The sequence below is a fragment of the Hyperoodon ampullatus genome (assembly GCF_949752795.1).
Source record: "Hyperoodon ampullatus genome assembly, chromosome: 7".
Classification (NCBI taxonomy): Eukaryota; Metazoa; Chordata; class Mammalia; order Artiodactyla; family Ziphiidae; genus Hyperoodon; species Hyperoodon ampullatus.
The window spans coordinates 25737654-25759426 of NC_136920.1; the positions used below are offsets into that span (position 1 = coordinate 25737654).

The following is a 21773-nucleotide window of genomic DNA, read 5'->3' on the forward strand; positions in this document are numbered from 1 at the left end:
ACATAAATATAGGTCTAAGTGACCAAAAGTGCTTACCGTGCAAACGCAACTTCAAAACAAGATTGCTTATAATGAGATACCACTTCACACCTACTGGGATGGTTATCATCAAAAAGACAGATAATAGCAAGTGTTGGTTAGGATGTGGGAAATCGGAACCCGCAGACATTGCTGACGGGAATGTAAAATGGTGCAACCATGTTGGGAAACAGTCTGGCAAGTCTTCAAAAAGTTAAACACAGAGTTACCATATGACCCAGCAATTTCACTCCTGGGTGTATACCCCAAGAGAAATGAAAACATAAATCTACACAAAAACTTGTTTGAGAGTGTTCCCAGCAGCATTATTCACAATAGCCAAAAGGTAGAAACAACCCAAATAGCCATCAAATGATGAATGGATACGCAAAATGTGGTGTATCCACACAGTGGAAATTATTCAACAGTCAAAAGGAATGACGTACTGATACAGGCCATAAGAACATTAGGACAGCCCAGGAAAACATTAGGCTGAGTGGAAGAAATTAATTAAAAGACCACATTTCATAAGATCCCATTTACATGAAATGTCCAGAAATAGGCAAATCTTTAGATATAGAAAAGAGATTAAAGGTTGCCTAGGGCTAGGTGTGATGAAGAGAGTTGGCAGGATGATAGCTAAAGGGTATAGTTTTTCTTTTGGGGGTGATAAAATGCGTTCTAAAATTGGCTGTGGTTATGGTTACATAACTCTGTGAATACACTAAAATCCATTGAATTGTTACACTGTAAGTGGGTAAATTGTATATGTGAATTACATCTCAGTAAAGTCATTACCAAAGAAGAACCTCAAAACTAAGATTACTGCCCTTAATTACCTTCTATTAAAAAGAAACTCTTTATCCATGTCACTCTCTTCACCATAGCCCCACTGGAGAAGACAGGACAAGAGCTCTAAAAGGCTGGTTTCCTCAAAGGCACAGGGCTCAAATGAGGGTAACCAACTAGCTTGGTTTACCCAGGACTATCCCACTGTTGGCACGGAAAGTCCCCTGTCCCAGGCAAACTGAGATGGTTGGTTGATCACCCTAATGCCAACTCCTTCCGAGAGCACTGGATAGCTCTGCCCTTCAGTGCTGCCAGTGGCTAGAACCAAGTCTCCATATAAATAATCCATCCCCATTTTGGGTACAAGTCATCCCTGAGCTCCCTCTAATGGTCAAACGTATTTTTATTCTTGTTGCTCCTAACTTACAGATGAGGAAACTGAGGTTCAGCGAAGAAATAACTCGCCAGAAGAACACAGGAGCCGGAAATTGAACCTCGATCCTTTTCCAAAGCCCAAGTTACGCCTTCCACTCATCACCTTTTCTCTTACCATACCACTGGGTTGATTGTCCAAGAATACCATTAGATTTTTCTTGCCCCCTGGAGAAGGTAGTCAGACATCCAGACAGAAGAAGCATGAGTTTTCAGCTATAGCAGGACAAGGAGACATGTAGAGCTTGGTGGTTAACAGCACAGACTCTGGAACCGAACGGCTCAAGTTTGAACCTGGGCTCTGCCAAAATTTTAGCTGTGTGACCTTAGACAAGTTACTTAACTTCTCTGTGCCTCAGTTTTCCCATAGGTAAAATGGGAAAAATTGTAGTACTGTGTGTGTGTGTGTGTGTGTGTGTGTGTATCACACAGGATTGTTATGGGAAGTAAATATCATTAAGTGTAAGAGCCTTAAAATGGAGTGTGGTATATTTACTAAATAAATCTATTTAATACATTTATTTAATAATACAAATTTATTAAATAAATGAAAGCAAGCACAGGTCCATATACCCAGATTTGGAAAGAAATCAGACTAGGCCTAACAAAAACCAGGTAGTGAGACCAAATCATGGAAATTAACATTCTGTTCTGTTCTTTCCCATGTAAATGTTTATGGCTGAGGAATTGCTGGAAGCTCTCCTGACCATAGACAAACGTTTAGATGCAACATGGCAGTGGCAATGCGGGCAGTCCTAGAACAATGGGATGACCTGGTGCGGGGTTGCAGGCCCTGCCTGGCACTGATGGAGCCCAGGGTTTCCTCTCCTTTCATGCCTGCCCTCGAGGGCAAGGAGAGCTGGGTACCCTCCCACTGGGGCAGGTAGGTGTGATCAACATCATTTTTTTTGATCAACATCAGCTTCAGCTGAAGTTCAAGAGGCTCAGAGAATTTTCAAGAATTTGTTCAAGGTTAAGTTAATAACATGTAGAGTTACATGTGGGATTCGAACTTGGGTTGAATTCTAAAGTCGTTATGCTTTTCTGCCTACATGAAATGGTTATTATTGCTCTGTAACAAATTACCTCAAAGCTTAGCAACTTAAAACCACGAACACTCATAATCACATGGTTTTTGAAGGCCAGAGAGCCGGGAGTGTTTTAGCTGGGTGGTTCTGCCTCAGAATCTATCATGAGGTTGTAGTCAAGATGTTGGCCAAGGGCTTCCCTGGTGGCGCAATGGTTGAGAGTCCGCCTGCCGATGCAGGGGACATGGGTTCGTGCCCCGGTCCAGGAAGATCCCACATGCCACGGAGCGGCTAGGCCCATGAGCCATGGCCGCTGGGCCTGCGCGTCCAGAGCCTGTGCTCCGCAATGGGAGAGGCCACAACAGTGAGAGGCCCGTGTATCGCAAAGAAAAAAAAAGATGTTGGCCAAGGCTACTGTCATTTCAAGGCTCTACCAGGGCTAAAGAATCTGCTTCCAAACTCAGTAATGGGGCTGTTGGCAGGCCTTAGTTTCTTGCTGGCTATTGGCCGGAGGCTTCAGGTTTTCACCACATGGACCTCTCTAGAGGACTGTTCATAACATGGCAGCTTGTTTTCCCCAGAGCAAGAGATTCAAGAAAAAGAGAGCAGATGAAAGAGAGTACCCAGAAGCTGCAGTTAACTAATTTCAAAAGTTAAACTAATTAGTTTATAACTAATCTTAGATGTGACATACCACTACTTCTGCCACCTGCTATTGGTCACAGAGACCAATCCTGGCACAACAAGGGAGGGGATGATACAAGGATGTGGCTACCAGGAGGCAGGGGTCACTGGGAACCATCTTGGAGGCTGGTGACCACTCTGCCCATCTTTCCAAAGTAAGACAAGAAGGCACAGTCCTGCAAATAATAAGGTAATATCCCTGCAGAAAAGTCACAGAAAGTAATTTTAGTCTAACCACTTTTGAGGGGTTTTTGTTTATTTAAGAAAACATTTACACCTACTAGAGAATGGACTTGAGCATATGCGGAGGGGGAAGGGTAAGCTGTGACAAAGTGAGAGTGGCATGGACATATATACACTACCAAACGTAAAATAGATAGCTAGTGGGAAGCAGCCACATAGCACAAGGAGATCAGCTCGGTGCTTTGTGACCACCTAGAGGGGTGGGATAGGGAGGGTGGGAGGGAGGGAGACTCAAGAGGGAAGAGATATGGCAACATATGTATGTGTATAACTGATTCACTTTGTTATAAAGCAGAAACTAACACAGCATTGTAAAGCAATTATACTCCAGTAAAGATGTTAAAAAAAAAAAAGAAAACATTTACTTCAATCAAGGCACTGGGCTGGCCCTATGAATACAGGCAGGAGTAATCCGAGAGCTTACAGGGACTTATGGCAGAAAACAAGAATTAAGCCATGTGGTCCTGGAAGAAGAGAAGAGGGAGAGGCCAAGAAAGAGAGCTGGGATAAGGACTCCAGGACAAGGTGGGTCTAAAATCTTCTAGTCCAGATATGGGTTCATCCTCAGACAAACTGGGTTTATTTTCCTGGGGCTGGACAACATCCTCACAGAAAATGGGGGAGAGAAAAGAAGGGGGAGAGTAGGAGGCAGAAAAACAAATGACCAATTCCCGGCCTCGCACAATTAGACATTCTTTCTCTAGCTTGAATTTATCAGAACCTGTTTCAAGCCAAATTTTGCTAAGGAACTGGGTATGGAAAAAGAAAGAACCAACTAGATCCTAAAGATGCATAAGGGACCTGTCAGAGGCTGGGGTTAGAAGGCAGAGGAGATAGGTTCCTTAAAACCAAGTTCCAGGACTTTACAATTTGAGTCTGTTCCGAGGTAGAACCTCTGATCACTGGGCAAATCAGAGTCCTGGACTGCCCACTCAAAACCATCCTTACATTCATTATAATTATCTTGTTGAATAAATGAATTAAATCATTTCCATGAACTACCCCTCCCATCCCCACTATAGGTGTAAGAGGAACCTAGTTAGGTAATATCTTTCATTGGATTCCCTTTCTACTCTTTGCCCCAAACACTTCTTCACCTGCTCATCAAAACCGATCTCCCCCTGGACTAGAGAAAGTCATCAACACCCTTTCCTCATCTGGAGAAGGTGAATAATACCAGCTCCTACCTACCCCAGAGACACAAAGGAAACTGTACACATGAAATCAATTTTACATTCTCCAAGACAGGCGGCGTGGGGGGTAAATTCCAAGAATTGCAATGATGTGCACAGCTACCTTAATTCTAAGAGGCCAGGTACGAAGATCACTCCAGAACAGCAAAGGCGCTTGTCAAGCCTTCAGATACATTCCCCAAATTAGCCAGCCCACCCACGAGTCAAGAGAAAATCAGTTTCCCCTGCCCTGGTAAGTAGACAAGCCAAGCCAAGCCAATTTCCTCCCCTGAAAACCATCCAGCATCCGTGTCCTCCAAACCCCACGGTCCTAGAGTCCCCGAGCTGAGCTATCCAGCCTCCGCGCCCTACTCGGCTCCTCCCCATCCCGTAGTGCCAAGAGCCAGGCAGCTCCCGCCACCCTAAAGGACTACAGCCCCCGGCATGCCCCGCGCTGCCGTCGGAGTCTCCCGACCACGCTTCTCCGCGTACCCAGGTCACGTGACTGGGGGAAGATGGCCGCGCTGACGGAGGAGGTCTTTGCAGCTCTCCAGAGCCTGCTGAAGGTAAATGAGAGGGGTGGGGACAGCGCGAGGCAGGCCTTTGTTTCCGAGACTTTGCACAGAGCAGGAATTGGGAATAAATGGACCCCGATTTGGAGCCACGACGCTGCCGCTGCCTCGCACTGTTACTCCTAGCAGGTCGTTGCGCTTTTCCGAGCTTTTTGAAAGTACGAACAAAATTAATACCACTTTGACAGGATAGTGGGGAAACAAGACAGTGGACCTGAAGGCGCTGTACAAATGTTCCCTGCTAATAGCTTCGGAGGCTGGCTTTCGGGGTTGGTGCGTTGGGGTGGTAATCTCTAGATCCGCGTTGCCAGTTCCCCATTTCATCCCGCAGCCCATCTGCGATCTCCAGTTCTCTCTGCGTCCGACCCCTGAGTCAAGTGTGCGTTCTATATTCTCCTGAGCCCTTGGTTTGTTTGTTTTTTGTTTTTTTGCGGTACGCGGGCCTCTCACTGTTGTGGCCTCTCCCGTTGCAGAGCACAGGCTCCGGACGCACAGGCTCAGCAGCCATGGCTCACGGGCCCAGCCGCTCCGCGGCGTGTGGGATCTTCCCGGACCGGGGCACGAACCCGTGTCCCATGAATCGGCAGGCGGACTCTCAACCACTGCGCCACCAGGGAAGCCCTCCTGGGTTTTTTTATTTGCTGTGACCTGTGTGAGGGCCGAAACACTCTCCTGATAATCATTTGAAAAATTGTGAGGATGGAAGGGATGTACTTCATATGGCTTTGTAGGAGACTGGAATTTTTTGCTTAATTTATGATTTTCCCTATAGAAGAAGCGGCGGCTTTTTCTTCCTTAGTAGAACTTGTCACTAGATGACATTATGCATCTGGTTGCCTGTTGTCTGCCTTTCTCACAAGAACGTGAGATCCACGAGGGATCTTGTTTTTAAAAAAACTCCAGATGGGGCTTCCCTGGTGGTGCAGTGGTTGAGAATCCGCCTGCCAATGCAGGGGACACGGGTTCGAGCTCTGGTCTGGGCAGATCCCACATGCCGCGGAGCAACTGGGCCCGTGAGCCACAACTACTGAGCCTGCGCGTCTGGAGCCTGTGCTCCGCAACAAGAGAGGCCGCGACAGTGAGAGGCCCGCGCACCGCGATGAAGAGTGGCCCCCGCTCGCCGCAACTAGAGAAAGCCCTCAAACAGAAACGAAGACCCAACACAACCAAAAATAAATAAATTAATTTAAAAAAAAATCCAGACGACGAGGGTTGAGTTAATTACACTCAGCAGTTCATGGCACAGCATCATCATTGGTCCACGCAATGGTCCTTTTGTTTTAACCGCCTCCCCAGTGTTCACTTGTATTCTCCAATCTCTACGGGCATCTACTCTGTTATTCACAAGTGTATGCGTAACAAGCGTATTCTCCACACCTGGCATACAGCGTGTGCTCAATAAATAGCTGTTCTATGAATTAATAAATGTAGTAAAGCTGGGACTGGAAACCTAGCGCTCTCAACTCCCAGCCCAGTGCCTTTTCACCCTTACTGTGGCTGCTCTACCCCCAACCTCCACCCCAATCCCTCTTCGTGCTATGGGCTTTTTTTCTTTAATACACTTATAAAAATCATTATTAATGTGTAACACACATACAAAAAAGGTGCACAGATTATAAGTGTGCCGTTTAATGATTTATTACCACCACCACAGTCAAACAATGAAATGTTACCAGTACGGCAGAAGTCTCTCTGTTGTCCCTTCGTTATTTCCCTCACTCTGCTCCCCAACAGTAACCACTATCTTTACTTCTAATATGTCAATTTAATATTGCTCACATTTGAACTTCACATAAGTGGAATAATAGGGCATATTTTTGTGTGTGTGTCTGGCTTCTTTTGTTTGCTATTATGTAGCAGTAGTTCATTTGCATTCCTATTGTCCTATGTACTTTCTTTTAAAAAATTACATAAACTTTTAATTTTGAGATACAAGTTTACAGGCAGTTGCAAAAAACAATACAGAAAGATCCCATTTATCCATTACTCAGTTTCCCGCAGTGGTAACATCTTGCAAAACTGTAGTATGATATCACAACCAGGATATTGACATTGATAGTCAAGATTCAGAACATTTTTCATCACCACAGTGTTCTTCATGTTGCCCTTTTATAGCCACACTCCCTTCCCCTCTGCCCTCACCCCTTTCGTAACCTCTGGTATTCACCAATTTGTTCTTCATTTCTGTAATTTTGTCATTTCAAGAATGTTATATAAGTGAGGGACTTCCCCAGTGGCACAGTGGTTAAGAATCCACCTGGCAATGCAGGGGGCACGGGTTCAATCCCTGGTCTGGGAAGATCCCACATGCTGCAGAGCACCTCAGCTCGTGCACCACAACTACTGAGCCTGCGCTCTAGAGCCCGCGAGCCACAACTCCTGAGCCCACGTACCACAACTACTGAAGCCCGTGCACCTAGAGCCCGTGCTCCGTAACAAGAGAAGCCACCGCAATGAGAATCCCGTGCACCACAAGGAAGAGTAGACCCCGCTCCCCGCAACTAGAGAAAGTCCACGCACAGCAACGAAGACCCAACGCAGCCAAAAACAAAATAAATACTATAAAAAAAATCAGTTGTTTCTATACACAAACAATGAAACATTCGGAAAAACGTTATATAATTGAAATCGTACAATATGTAACCTTTTGGGACTGGCTTTTTTCATTGAGCCCAATGTTATGTGTTTTAATAGTTCTTTCCTTTTTATTGCTAAGTAGTATTCTATGGTATGACATCTACATTGTTTCCAGTTTTTTTGCTATTACAAATAAACCTGCTATAAACATTTGTATACTGATTTCTGTATGAACATAAGTCTTTATTTCTTTGAAATTAATGCCCAGGAGTACAGTTCTGGATCATTTGGTAGCTACATGTTTAGGGTTTTGTTGTTGTTTTTATGAAACTGCCAAACTGTTTTCCAGAGTGGCTGTACTACTTTACATTCCCAACAGCAATGCATGAACGGTCCAGTTTCTCCCCATCCTCACCAGCATTTATTGGCATCACTATATTTTATTTGAGCTATTCTGATGGGTGTGTATTTATATCTCATTGTGGTTTTAATTCAAAGTTCCCTAATGGTTAATGATGTTGGACATCTTTTCGCGTGCTTATTTACCATCTGTGTATCTTCTTCAGCAGAATATTGCTTTATGTCTTTTGCTCATATTCTAATTTCATTGTCTGCTTTTTTACTTTTGCATTTCTTTATATATTCTAGATAGTGGTCCTTTGTCAGATATGTGGTTTGCACGTATTCTTTCCTAGTATTTAACTGTCTTTTCATCCTCTTCACAAAGGAGTATTAATTTTCTAGGTCTGCTGTAACAAAGTACTACAGACTTGGTGGCTGACACAACAGAAATTTATTGTGTCCCAGTTCTGGAGGCCAGAAGTCTGAGATCAAGGTGTCAGCCAAGTTGGTTGCTTCTGAGGGCTTTTAGGGACAGATTGTTCTGTGCCTCTCTCCTAACTTCTGGTGGTTTCTGGTGATATTTAGTGTATCTTGGCTTGTAGATCTCTGCATTGATCTTCATATGAAGTTCTCCCTGTTTGCATTTTTGTGTCTAAATTACCCCTTTTAATTAGGACATCGGTCATATTGGATTAGGGTCCACCCTATGACCTCATCTTCACTATTTATATCTCAAGAATCCTATTTCTAAATGAGATCACCTTTTCAGATAGTGGGGGTTATGACTTCAATATATGACTTTAGGGCGGACACAGTTCAACCCATAACAGGAGCTTTAGCAGAACAAAAAATGTTTTAATTTTGATGAAATACAGTTTTTCAAAAATTTTTCCTTTTATGAATTGTGATTTTTTAATGAATTACGCTTTTGGTGTAAAGTTTAAGAACTCTTTGTGAAGCCATAGCTCTCCAAATTTTCCCCTATTTTTATCTAAAAGTTTTATAGTTTTATAGTTTACATTTGTATAACATTTTTAAAAATATTTATTTATTTTATTTTTGGCTGCGTTGGGTCTTCGTTGCTGCGCGTGGGCTTTCTCTAGTTGCGGCGAGTGGGGGCTACTCTTCGTTGCGGTGCATGGGCTTCTCATTGCGGTGGCTTCTCTTGTTAAGGAGCATGGGCTCTAGGCACGCAGGCTTCAGTAGTTGTGGTGCACAGGCTTAGTTGCTCTGCGGCATGTGGGATCTTCCCAGACCAGGGCTCTAACCTGTGTCCCCTGCATTGGCAGGCGGATTCTTAACCACTGTGCCACCAGGGAAGTCCCTACATTTATATAACATTTAAGTCCATGATTGATTTTGCATTAATTTTGTATAAGGTTGGGTGGAAAAGTTTGAGAATTTTTTTTTTTTTTTTTTGGCCTGTGAATGTCCCCTTGTTCCAATATCATTTGTTGAAAAGGGCGTTCTTTCCTCCATTGAATTGCTTTTGCAACTTTGTCAAGAATCAATTGGGCATATTTACTGGGTGTACTTCAGGGTTCTTTAGTTTGTTCCATTGATCTATTTGTTTATCCCTCTGAGAATACCATACAGTCTTGATTATCGTAGCTATATAATAAGTCTTGAAATCAGATAGATGGATTCCTCCTACTTCATTCTTTATCAAAATTGTTTTAGCTATTCTAGTTTCTTTGCCTTCCTGTATAAATTTTAGAATGATCTTGGATATATCTAAAAAAAAAAACTTGCTGAGATTTTCATAGGAATTGGGTTAAATCTGTACATCATTTAGGAGCAAATTGACATCTTAATGTGTTGGATCATCCAATCCATTATCATAATGTGTCACCCCATTGATTTAGATCCTTGATTTCTTTTATCTGTATTGTATAATTTTCAGTATACAAGTCCTGTACATGTTTTGTTAGATTTATACGTAAGTATTTCTCTCTTTTTTTTTTTTTGAGCAATTGCAAATGATATTGTACTTTTAATTCCAGTGTCCACATGTTCATTGCTAGTGTGTAGAAATACATCTGATTTTTAGGAGGTGTATCTCGGAACTGCAACTGCTGAACTCACTTATTCTAATAATTTTTTTGTACATTTCTTGGGACTTTCTCATAGACAGTCATGTCCCTGCAAATAAGGACAGTTTTATTTCTTCCTTTCTGATCTGCAGACCTTTTATTTCTTTCTCTTGCTTTATTTCAGTGGCTAGAATTTTCAGCACAATGTGGAATAACAGTGGTGAGAGCCCACATCCTTGCCTTGTTCCCAACTTTAGTCTTTCGTCATTAAGTATGTTTTCTCTAGGTTTTTTCGTAGATACTCTATGTCAAGTTGTGGAAGTTCCCCTCAATTCCTAATTTTATGAGAGTTTTCATCAAGAATGGATGTTGAATTTTGTCAGCCGCTCTTTCTGCATTGATTGATATCCAATGATTTTCTCCTTGAACCTGGTAATATGGTGGATCACATAGATTTTCAAATATTGAACTGGCCTAGCATCCCTGGAATAAATTCCACCTAGTTATAGTGAAAAATCCTTTTTATATATTGCTGAATTCTGTTAGTTAGTATGTTGTTAAGGATCTTTGCATCTATTTTTATGAGGGACATTGGTCTGTAGTTTTTTTGTTTTGTTTTATACAGTCTCTGATTTTGGTATCAGGGTAATCCTAGCTTTGTGAAGTGAATTGGGAAGTGTTTTCTCCTTTTCTGTTTTCTAGAAGAGATTGTGTAGAATTAGTTAATTCTTTCTTTAAATGTGTGTTAAATTCTCTGGTGAAACCATCTGGGTCTGGTGATTTCTTTTCTCGGGGTTTTTTAATTACAAATTCAATTTCCTTAACAGTTATAGCACTACTCACGTTTTCAATTTTATATTGGGAGAGTTATAGTAGTTTGTGTTTTTTGAGAAATTGACCATTTCATTTAAACTGTCACATTTGTGTGTATAGAGTTGCTTGTAGTTATACTCTTATTTTCTTTTTGAAATCTGCAGGGTCTGTAGTGATATGCCCTGCTTCATTCCTGATATTGGTAATTTGTGTCTCCTTTCTTTTTAATTTTGTCAGTCTTGCTAAAAGTTTGTTAATTTTATTGATATTTTCAAAGAACTAGTTCTTTGTTCCATTGATTTCTCCTTTTTTATGTTTTCAATTTCTTTGGTGTCTGCTCTTTGTTGTTTCCTTCCTTATTCCTTTGGGTTTATTATGCTCTTGTTTTTCTAGGTTCTTGAGATGAGGACTTAGATTATTTATTTGAGACTTTCCCTCTTTTCTAATATATGCATTTAATGCTGTAAACTTCCCTCCCAGCACCATCTTGGCTGTATTCCCAAAATTTTGGTGTTGTTTTTCATTTTCATACATTCAGTGTAATTTTTTTAACTTTCCTTTTAATCTGTGGATTATTTAAAAATGTGTTGTTTAAGTTTCCAAATGTTTGGACATGTTCTTGTTATCTTATTGGTTTCTGATGTGATTCCATTGTGATCACTGAGAACACACTCTGTATGATTTAGTTCTTTTAAGTTTGTTAAGGTTTGTTTTCTGGCTCAGAATATCATCTATCTCGGCATGTGTTCAGTGAGCTTTTGAAAAGAGTGTGTATTCTGTTGTTACTGGGTAGAGTTCCATTAATATCCATTAGATTGATTGATGGTGTTGTGGAGTTCTTCTGTGTCCTTGTTGAATCCTGTCTAGTTGTTCTATCAGTTGTGGAAAGAGGGGTGTTGAAGACTCCAACTGTATTTCTAGATTTGTCCATTTCTCCTTTCAGTTCTGTCTGGTTTTGCTTCACATATTTTGCAGCTCTCTTGCTGAGGGCATGCACATTCAGGATGTCTTCTGGTCAACAGAACCTCTTACCATTATGTAATGTCCCTCTCTGTCTCTGGTAATTTTCTCTGCTGTGAAGTCTACTTTATCTGATATTAATGTAGCCACTCTTGCTTTCCTGATTAATGTTTGCATGATCTTTTTCCATTCTTTTCCTTTTAATCTGTCTCTATCATTATATTTGAAGGGAGTTTCTTGTAGATAGCGTTTAACTGAGTCATATTTTTTAATCCACTGAGCCAATTTCTGTCTTTTCTTTTCTTTTTTTTTTTTTTTTTCTTTTTTGCGGTACGCGGGCCTCTCTGTTGTGGCCTCTTCCGTTGTGGAGCACAGGCTCAGCGGCCATGGCTCACGGGCCCAGCCGCTCCGCGGCATGTGGGATCTTCCCGGACTGGGGCATGAACCTGTGTCCCCTGCCTCAGCAGGCGGACTCTCAACCACTGCGCCACCAGGGAACCCCCAATTTCTGCCTTTTAATTGGTATATTTAGACCACTTACAGCCAATGTAATTATTGAAATATTAGAACTTAAGTTTGCCATTTTATTTTTTGTTTTCTATTTGTTCTTTTATTTATTTTTTGCTTCTTTACTTTTACTGCCTTCCTGTGGGTTATTTGATCAATTGAACATTTTTTTGGAATTCCATTTTGATTTATCTGTAGTGTTTTAAAATTCATTTCTCTTTATAACTCTTATAGTGGTTGTTCAACTTATTACATTTATTTACTATAACATCACAATCTCAGTGACGTATCAGTGTCATCATTTTACCAGTTAGAGTGAAGTCATCCCTTTCTAGTCCTATCCTTATTTATAATATAATTGTCTTAAATATTTCCTCTATATACGTTTACAGCCACATCGGCCAGTGGCTCTTCTCTTTGTTCATATATCCCAGACTTCGAGCTGAAGAAGAGGGCCACCCAGAACGCCAGTGGGTGAAAGCAAACAAACTCCAGCAAATACTTGCTCTCTCTAGCCAAAGACCAAGAAACAGGCGGCTTAGGAAGACAGAAAACTTTTAGACAATAACTGCTGTACTCCACCAAAACACCACTGAAAACACTGTGGCCCCGCTCCACTGTACTTCAACAAAGTCTGAGAGGGAACACCCCCATCAGGGCAGAGGAGGCCAAGTAGGGAGCTGGACCTCCATCCCCACGAGCTGGCAACAAGTTCCACCACCCCACGGTATTGGTGGAAACTACTGGAGCCAGAACTTCCATCCCTGCCCAGTAGCTACGAGGAACCCCTACTTTTGGGTGTGAGCGGGAGCCAAGTAGGGGAGCTGGACTTCTGTCTCCATTTGGTCGTGATGAAGCCACAACCCCCAGCCCCACCGTGCTCGCCCTGCCTCCTGAGCAGCTTCAGAGAAAGCCAGATAAAATAGAAGATTTAAATAAGTTCCAGAGGCTCAGAACGTAATATGGCCATGTCATTCCTTTGTCATGAGGTCCGTAGCAGGTCTGTCTTCTCTTCTCCCCTTTCAGAGTCGTCTTACATTTGTTTTGTATAAAGTGCCCAGGGAATGTAGTTGTGTTTAGCAGGAAAAAGAGGGAAAAGTACATCTGTGTCATCTTCCCAGAAATAGAAGTGTCCTGTGCACCTCTTAGGTGTCACACCATGACGGAGACAGTATTACATTCTAAAAAAAATGTATTTTCAGAGTCTGAGTTTGTTGTTTGTTTTGTTTTTTTCCATCTGTGAATTTACAGGCCTCCTCGAAAGATGTTGTCAGACAGCTGTGCCAGGAGAGCTTTTCCAGTTCAGCCCTTGGCTCGAGAAAGCTCTTGGCTGTTACATGTTCCAGCTTGTCTGTGGCCCAGGAGGAGGCAGAACAAGTAAGTGGGGTCAGAAGTGAGCTCTGGCCGCTGGCTGCTCGGCTCCTTAGTCTCTTCCTTGACTTCCCAGTTGTTGCCGCGTCCAAGGGAATCTTTCCCCTGAAGTGTCTGTTGACGTTATAGCAAACTTAAAATAGATGCTTTTTTCCTTTTTAATGTTAGTGACCTTAAAAGCCATTGTCTCTGAACCTTCACTTCCTTATGATAAGTGAGGCGTGGATGGGAAAAGTATACCCAGAATCGGAGCTCCTGACCATTTCCTTTTCAGACTTGTCACCTAGACAGCATGGACAAAAGCCAACCGTGCTATGATTTTCTTTCCCAACCTGTAACTTGATAATGCTGATGAATTGCTGGCTGGATAGCTTAGGCAGACTTTTCAGGGATGGTGGGGCGGAAGCTCTGAGGCCTGAGTATGATTCGGGAGGATGGACTGCTGGGCCTCCCCTGATCTCAGGTGGCCAAGAGGACAAGGATGGTTATGCAGCACTCACAGCCTTATCTTTCCATGGCAACTGTGTTTCCAAAACAGTAATTCATCCAAGCAGACCTATGCTGTTGTTGTTATTTTTTAATCTGGAGCTTGGCTCATTGAAGTGAGAGGCAGCAGCAAGGTTATGAAAGTGAGTTGGAGTCTTAGTTTGGGTTCCTCAAAAGTAGACGCCGAGGCAGCGACTTGGCTGCTGGTAGTTACTTGGGAGGTGATTCCAGAAAGCAAAAAGGAGGGAGTGAGGAAAGTCAGGCCGGGAAGAGAGACAAGCCAGGAGAAGGATATGTTAGGGAGCGGTCAGTGCTGCGGGGTCTGCAGTTGGGATCCTGTAAGAAACCACGTGGATACATGCCCCAGCACTGTCACCCTGGAAGGCAGGGAGGGTGGGGCGTTTATCCACTCACTCCCACCCTTCACCAGTAGAGGCTTAACTGTCCCCTCGCCTCTGGGTTGTGCTTTTCCGAGCTGAGCAACCTCCCATGGCATCTGGGAAAGTCCTAAAGCGGAGAAGGTTACCTCCAGAGAGTCCTGTTCTCTTCTGCTGAGCAGCAGATTCACTTGGAAGGACACAGGGTAGAATCCAGCATCCTAGCGGGGCAGCGCCAGGCATTCCTTCCACAGGGAGGTCCGCACAGCCGGCCTGGAGCTGTTTGTTCGCCTGCCTCGCCCCACCAGGTGACAGCCTGGGGCAAGGGCGTGACAGTCCAGCCAGGCTGGATGAGAAGCCCCAACTCCCCAGGAGCCAGTACCTCTGGCAGCAATTCAGTAAGCACGGCTTTGGGTGCTGGCACAGGCCACGCAGCAGCCACACTCAGGGAAGCCCAAGCCGCGGGCCCTGGTGTTTCTGCAGCCCTCCCAGTCCAGAGGCAGGGGACTGGTGCAGCGTTGTCTAGTAACACCGCTGGCTTTCCGCTTCCCTCACATTAAGAGGGGAACAGGCTAGAAAGTTAGCTTAAGGTCAGAGTCCGTGCACAAGGAAGGGGATTTATTAACCCTTTGCCCATAAGCAGAGACTTTCTGGCAGGTTGGCAGCATCCTCGGTCAGACAGCTACATGTCTTCTGAGCAACAGGTGAGCTTGGAGGTGGGCCGAGGCACGTGAGCATCAGCATCTGCACCAGGGGCCTCCGGACTCCTGGGATTCAGTTGGAATGACGGTGGCGGTTTGTGGCAGGCCCTCTTCCCAGCAGGGGAGATAGAGCCCTGTCCCCTGTCCCCCTGCCCCTCACCACCCAGGGCTCCCCGTCTATCCTGCAGCTGCTCCAGGCTCTGCACCGCCTCACCAGGCTAGTGGTGTTCCGTGACCTGTCCTCCGCCGAGGCGATTCTGGCACTCTTTCCTGAAAATTTCCACCAAAACCTCAAAAACCTGCTGACAAAAATCATCCTAGAACACCTGTAAGTGCTTATTTCTTGGGAGTTTCTTGCAATGCTTGTATTTTTTATTCCTGTTCTGGAAAAAATATGCTTATTCTTGAAAAGCAAGCACAGGTAAGCAAAAAGAAGGAAACCATAATCCCACCGCCCAGAGGGTTAGTAGTGTTAATTCCTTAACGGGAAACCTTTTAAGACTGGTTTATTTTTTCCATTTACACATAGAGGGTTGGTTTTGCTTTTGTTTTTAACACAATGGGATCATGCCGTTTTATAACTTGCTTGTTTTCATTTAATAGTATTAACATTAATGATATTTCAGGTCGATAAATATTTACCTTCAATATCATTCTTAATGGGTAAATATATTCCATTACATGAAGAAATTATGTGTAATTTAGTTAATAAATTCCTTAGGGTTGGACATTTAGGCTATTGGCAGTTTTCACTGCAGTGAACAATTTATTGTGGAACCTTTGCCCACGTTGTGCTTCATTATTTCCTTACTGGTAAATGGTGGTCCTGAGGCTTTGGCTTTTTATTATCAAGTCTGCCATCGGAAAGATCGCACCAGCTACTCCTCCACCAGTAGGACATTGATGTGTCGCTCTCCCCACACCATTGCCAGCACTGAGGGTGTTTTGTTTTGTTTTTTTACTTTTTATTCCCAGTTTCACAAATGGCAAAAGGTACCTCATTTCAGTTTATATATCTTTGATACTAGTGATGTCAAATATCTTTTTCACGTTATTGGTCATTTTTACTCTTTTGTGAATTTTCTGTACATTTTCTAACTGGGCAAATCCTTTTAGATACATACAATTTAAGCAGAACTGATTAACTGCTGGTTAGCAGCAGGCTTGAAGAGACCTCTGTGATAGTAATAACTGGTAATGCTTACTTCCCAAGGGTTGTGTTGTTTATTTAGAAACTTTCTCTTGTGTGACCACAGTTTACACTGACTCTGCTCAGCATCTCACTATGGCGTGATTTGTGTAGCATCAGACACGTCTGTTTAGATGTGTTTTGCGTAAGATGCCATACTTTGCGTAGTAGATGCTCAGTAAAAAGAGGATAAGTTGACCTTTTCTGTTTTGTCTCTGAGAACAATAGCACAGTTACAGTGCATTTAGCCTTTTCTTGCTTTTCCTAAGCCATGAAAACTAACAGCACCTATGGCCGTAACATCACTCAGTTTTGTAAAACAAACAAACAAAAAACTGCTCCTTGGAGGGAGGCGTTTCTGTGGTCCTTTCCTGTCAGGAGGTGATTTATAGGTTTTAAGATCACAGAACGAGCAGAGGCCCAGGCCCATGGGGCTCATTATCAGAAGACTCAGTTCGCATCCCTTTTCCATGATATTTTTCTTATCTTTCCCTCTTAAACAGATCTACTTGGAGAGCTGAAGCCCAAACAAATCAGAGTGAGTACCAAGAAACCTGCCTCTTCCTCCTTCCCCCTCCTCCCCAGCCCCAGCCCTAAATCTACCAGAGTTTATAACTAAAGTCAAAGTGAATTAACCTAATCCCAAACCGAATAGTGTTTGTTATGTATTTCTTTTTAATGCCACTTTTTAATTCTTTTTCTGGTTATAAACCTAATATCATAGAGGCATGTTGTTAAAAAACAAACAGATATCCTAAGCAGAAAGTGAAGTACTTAAAATAACTATATTTCCATTGGAAAACAAATTAACCATCATTGAAATTAGTGTGAAAGATGGAATAAAAGTGGGTGTTTGATTAACAGTCACTAAACTCACTCTGAGCCAGTCACAGTACCGCAGACTCTACCTGCATTAACTCATTTAGTCCTCCCAACAACCCTGTGAGCTAGGCTGAGATCATCCCCATTTTACAGGTGAGCAAACAGAGGCTCAGAGGTTAGACAGGTGGTAGAACCCACATTCAAGCCGAGTCTGTGTGCCTCTCAAACAAAAGCTCTCTCCGCTATTCTCAAAGCCACACGTTTCCTAAGACTCCGGCCACAGCCTCCTCTTCTCCACCTGCGTCATTCCTCATTCTATCCGGACATCTGGAGGTTTGGGTGTTCAGGCAGAAGCCTGGAGGTGCTGACCACCACGAATCCGCACTAAGTGCAGGGTCCACGGTCAGTGGTAAGGAAGGCCCAGGGCTTCTTGTGGGGTCTTGGGCCCTGTCTGTCTGTCTCCCTCAGAGGCTTGCTGTGTGGATCACATGCATTACCCATGTGCAGCCCTTGGAGCTGCCTGTCGTCGAGGAGAGGCTTAGTAACGCAGGTGGCGTGAGCACTGACCCGAGCTGTCCCCACACAGTCTCTCTGCCGCGCCTGGTCGACCTGGACTGGAGGGTGGACATCAAAACCTCCTCAGACAGCATCAGCCGCATGGCCGTCCCTACCTGCTTGCTCCAGATGAAGGTACATCCACTGTCAGGCTCACTAGAGGGAAAGGAGAGGCAGCAGGGACTCGGCGCCCCTGCGGGCCAGCAAAAATGCCGGACTCCAAGTTTTAGGATCTCCAACCCCATAAATAAAAAAAATTTAGCACCCCCACAATGCAGTGTTTATTTAGAAAGTATATGTGTATTAACATAGTACAGTCATACTAAAACATATACCGAAACTGGAAATTTTAAAACAAGACAAACACAAAATATAAATTTACAAAATAATTTGCTGATACCTAAAGGTTGTCTTAGACACTTACAGGAAGGTTTGGCTTTAACAATAGAAGCACGCACTCAGATTTCCAATTGCCTTCTTGAGAATTTTGGTATACTTTTCCAAATTCTTGTCCAATCTTAGGAGGCTGTTGCTGTTTGTACTGTGCTGAACAAGGGCTCCTATTAGCAGTTGGAGAAGTATCAGTTCTTCATCTTATTGTTCACATTCTTCATTGGTGTTATCTTCACTTCACAGTTATTTTCAGGAGTCTTTTTAAGCCACATACCCATTTCTGGGTTCGTTTAGTTAAAACTAGATAGCATAATGCTGTATTTACTTAACCACCAGACACCCAGAAACTCAACAGCTGTAAGAAAATGAAAGAGCAAGGGTGCCTCTAACAACTAAGTTTTTAACTATTACTAAGGCTTACTTAAAAAAAAAAAAAGATACAAATACATATAACTAGAGGTTGTAATATTTTTCCTGCCTCTCGGAGGATTCTTATGTACCCCTGGAGCCCACGGCCTAAAGCACCAGCATGAACCCAGGATGTTTCCGCACTCGAGTGCCCAGAGAGAGTTGGGGGCGGGAGGGTGAGTGAGCCTGGCTTCTCCGACCCCTGCCTGGAGCCCCTGAGACAGCTCCCTCCCTGTCCCCATTTGCTGAGTGACTCCAGGGCTGCGGCTCTCTGTGACTCTGAGCAAAGAACCTCTCTTCCGAGCTTCGCCAGAACGGGGTAGGGCCTGCAGGTCGAAGAGAGGCAGCTCTGACTTTGGGGCAGTGTTCTCTTTTCAGATCCAGGAAGATCCCAGTCTGTGTGGGGAGCAGCCCTCCATGTCAGCTGTCACCGTGGAGCTGAGTAAGGAGACCCTGGACACGATGTTAGACGGGCTGGGCCGCATCCGGGACCAGCTCTCCGCTGTGGCCAGCAAGTAACGCGGCCAGCCGGCCCCCAGCACACGCCGTCCTCGCAGCAGGCAGCGGTGGGGACATGGGGGCTGCCATCCAGAAGGCGCGGTTGGACCAGGCGGAAGCAGCCAGGCCCCCGCGCTGCTTTTTCCTCTTTCCAAAGTTGGAGCAGAAGCTGCTGATCTCCCGAGGCTCCTGTGTGGGACTTAATGACCCCTGTGGCAGCAGGAGGGAGCGTTTGCTTGGTCAGCCACCTCCGCCTGGCTGATTGGAAAATTCAGGCCCAAATTGTGGCGCTCGTCTTAATAAGTTCCTTTCGCTCTGAGGAGCTCATTTCCAGCTCTGGAATGCACGCAGGGAGTCAGGTGGGTGACGCCAGCAGTTCTGCTTCTCTGTCAGAGAAGCCAGGCGGATCCCACAGGGCAGGGCCCCCTCTGCATGCCTGCCTGCCCTGAGTCCAGAGCCTTCCCGAGCTCCCTCAGCACTGCGGGGCCACCTGGCAGCGTAGGAAGTCTGAAATGGGAGCTCATTTCCTTCTCATTGGAGCCAGAGGCCCCTTCCTTGATGTATTGCAGCCACTCAGGGTGAAGAAGTAGGAGTGATTGGAAATAAATAACAGTTCTAAGAACTTCCTGATTCCGGTCACACTTCTGTAGCTTCTGTCCTTCGCCTGAGTCGTTTCCGTAGGCCAGTGCTGCCTCTCGTTTGTAAAGACGACCCCAGCTTCCTCGTTCCTGGCTCAGCTCATCACCACGGGATGACCTGAAACCGGGCCTGTGGACTGGCCCACCTTCCACGTATCCATCCGTCACGTAGAGCAAAAGAAAGCGCGGCTGACATCAGCCAGTGCGAGAGCTGTGATGAAAGCGCTCTTCGAGGAGTTTAACCAGACAGAATCGTCTGTCACAGGCCTGACAAGTCCCGGCGGCTCAGTGTAAGGTGTTCCCATTCCTTCTCCAGATCACCCAGTAGCAAGAGCCTGCCTGCTCTGAGCGCTTTGTTTGACGGCTTCTCAGGCGGTGTGTGTGGACGGGGTGGGAGGGTGGGTGGAGGAGGCAGGACTTCGGGTTAAGAGGATGCTCTTGAGCTCAGTTCCTGCCCACCCCAAGGTTTGTTTTGTTTTGTTTTAATGGGAATAATAATCATACCTACTCTACAGCGCTTTTGTGAAGATTAAGTGATATAATGTACCTAAAAGCACTTCACACTGTTATGGCAAATAGGAAGGACTGGATAATGCTGGCTTTGGTTACTAATGGGAAGCAAAGTAGAAAGCTCTCTGCATTCATTGCTTCATCTACTGTAAAGGGGTTGGTGTGACTGTGAATGTTATTATCCTCCCTTTATCAACGAGGGAATCAGCTCATCGAGGTGAAGTCCCTGCTAGTAAATGGTCTCATCAGGACTTGGGCCCAGATTTCTCTACCACACAGGACTCTGCAAGGGACTTGGCATTCTGTGATTTTAGCTCCATTTGGAAAATACTGGAACTGAAGTAGAGATGAGAAATCTTACTTCTCCCCACCATCCCCCCAGTGAAACGCTAGGGAAGTCAAGAAAAAAAACCCAAGCTTCTCTCTGTCTGCCATCTCCTGGAAGCTGAGCTACCTACTGTCAAAGTGGCAGTTCTTTACCTGTTGGAGCCATAACCATTGAGAGTCTGATGGAAACCATGGATCCCTTCTGTAGGAATTGAACACTCGATTTTTCACATTCAAGGACAAGCATTCATGGACCCTGGAGACCTGCCCACTATCTCCAGGTCAAGGGCCCCTGGTCTCACCCTCAGGTTGACTTTAGCCTTGTCATGAATTCATCCCCCTCTCTTTTCCTTCCACTCTCTGTGACCCACAGATGGAGATCTCCAAAAGCCCATTCGCTGGGCTGCCCATGGGATTCCATAAAAAACTGACTAGAAGCAGGAAGCCTGGCATAGGTGTCTGGACAGTCGAACATTCCTTTAGCCAGATCCACATGAACAGAATCATCTGGATGCATGACACATAGAGGGCATTCAAGAAATAACACTGATAAATGTTTGGTACCCTTCACCTCACGCGCTCATTTAAGTGGGTTGTTTTCCTACTGTTGGCAAGGATGGGTGGTTTGTAGATACCATGTTAATGTGTTGGCTTGACCCTATCTCAGAAAAAACCTCCTAGCTTCTACCTCAAATGAAGTTCCTTCATTCAGTGCTGTCTGGTTTCCCAGTAGTACTTTGTGTAATGAGCAGCTGCCTGCAAACGTCTTTCCTTAGGGTGAGGCAAGGTTTGGGTGTCCAAACTCCATTCACGGAAGGGCGATGATAGGTCTCAGTGGTGGCTGCTCTTGGCTGTCCAGCACTGTCCACCCACCCAGGCACAGGGGTGAGTGCATGGCTCAATCCTGACTGACGTCCGTGTCCCACAGAGATTGTCCCATGATTGTACCTGACTCAAACTGGGCCAAACTGATCTTTCCCTATGACTGTTCTGCTGGAATCGGCAGTGAAGACAGCCTCCTGCCTCTCGGCTCTGATAGTGAAGCCGGGGATGCTCGGGCCCACCTTCCTCACACGAAAGCCCGTCTGCAGTAGGAGAGGCTAGCCCGGAACGAAGCAGAACCCAGAGGTTGGGAAGAGGGTAAGAAAATCCAGTGTGGCAGATGCCAGTCCCAAATTTCCTCCTAGTGTATCCATCAGGATGGGTCAAGTTTGAGTTAAAACGGACAGGGATTTATTTTTATCAGGAATGAGAAGACATGCAGGCACAAAAATGATTATCATAAAGAAGTTTCTAGTCACATATCCGTAGAAGCGGGAGGCATGGAA

At 44.6% G+C, this 21773-nt stretch overlaps 1 protein-coding gene across 2 annotated transcripts; it reads left to right on the forward strand.

Annotated features, from left to right (window-relative positions):
• Positions 1-4881: 4881 nt before the first annotated feature.
• On the forward strand, positions 4882-19592 carry COMMD9 (COMM domain containing 9; the record flags this gene model as incomplete). 2 transcript variants are annotated; one of them, XM_079707637.1, is made up of 6 exons in its annotated part: positions 4882-4932; positions 13422-13547; positions 15294-15433; positions 16798-16832; positions 17703-17806; positions 18837-19592. In XM_079707637.1, 6 exons carry the CDS (start codon positions 4882-4884, stop codon positions 18912-18914), a joined length of 534 nt encoding a protein of 177 aa, XP_079563763.1. In that variant the 3' UTR covers positions 18915-19592. The 2 variants fall into 2 exon arrangements, with proteins under 2 accessions (XP_079563763.1, XP_079563762.1); XM_079707636.1 differs by having other exon boundaries at positions 18851-19592.
• Between the last annotated feature and the right edge of the window lie 2181 nt (positions 19593-21773).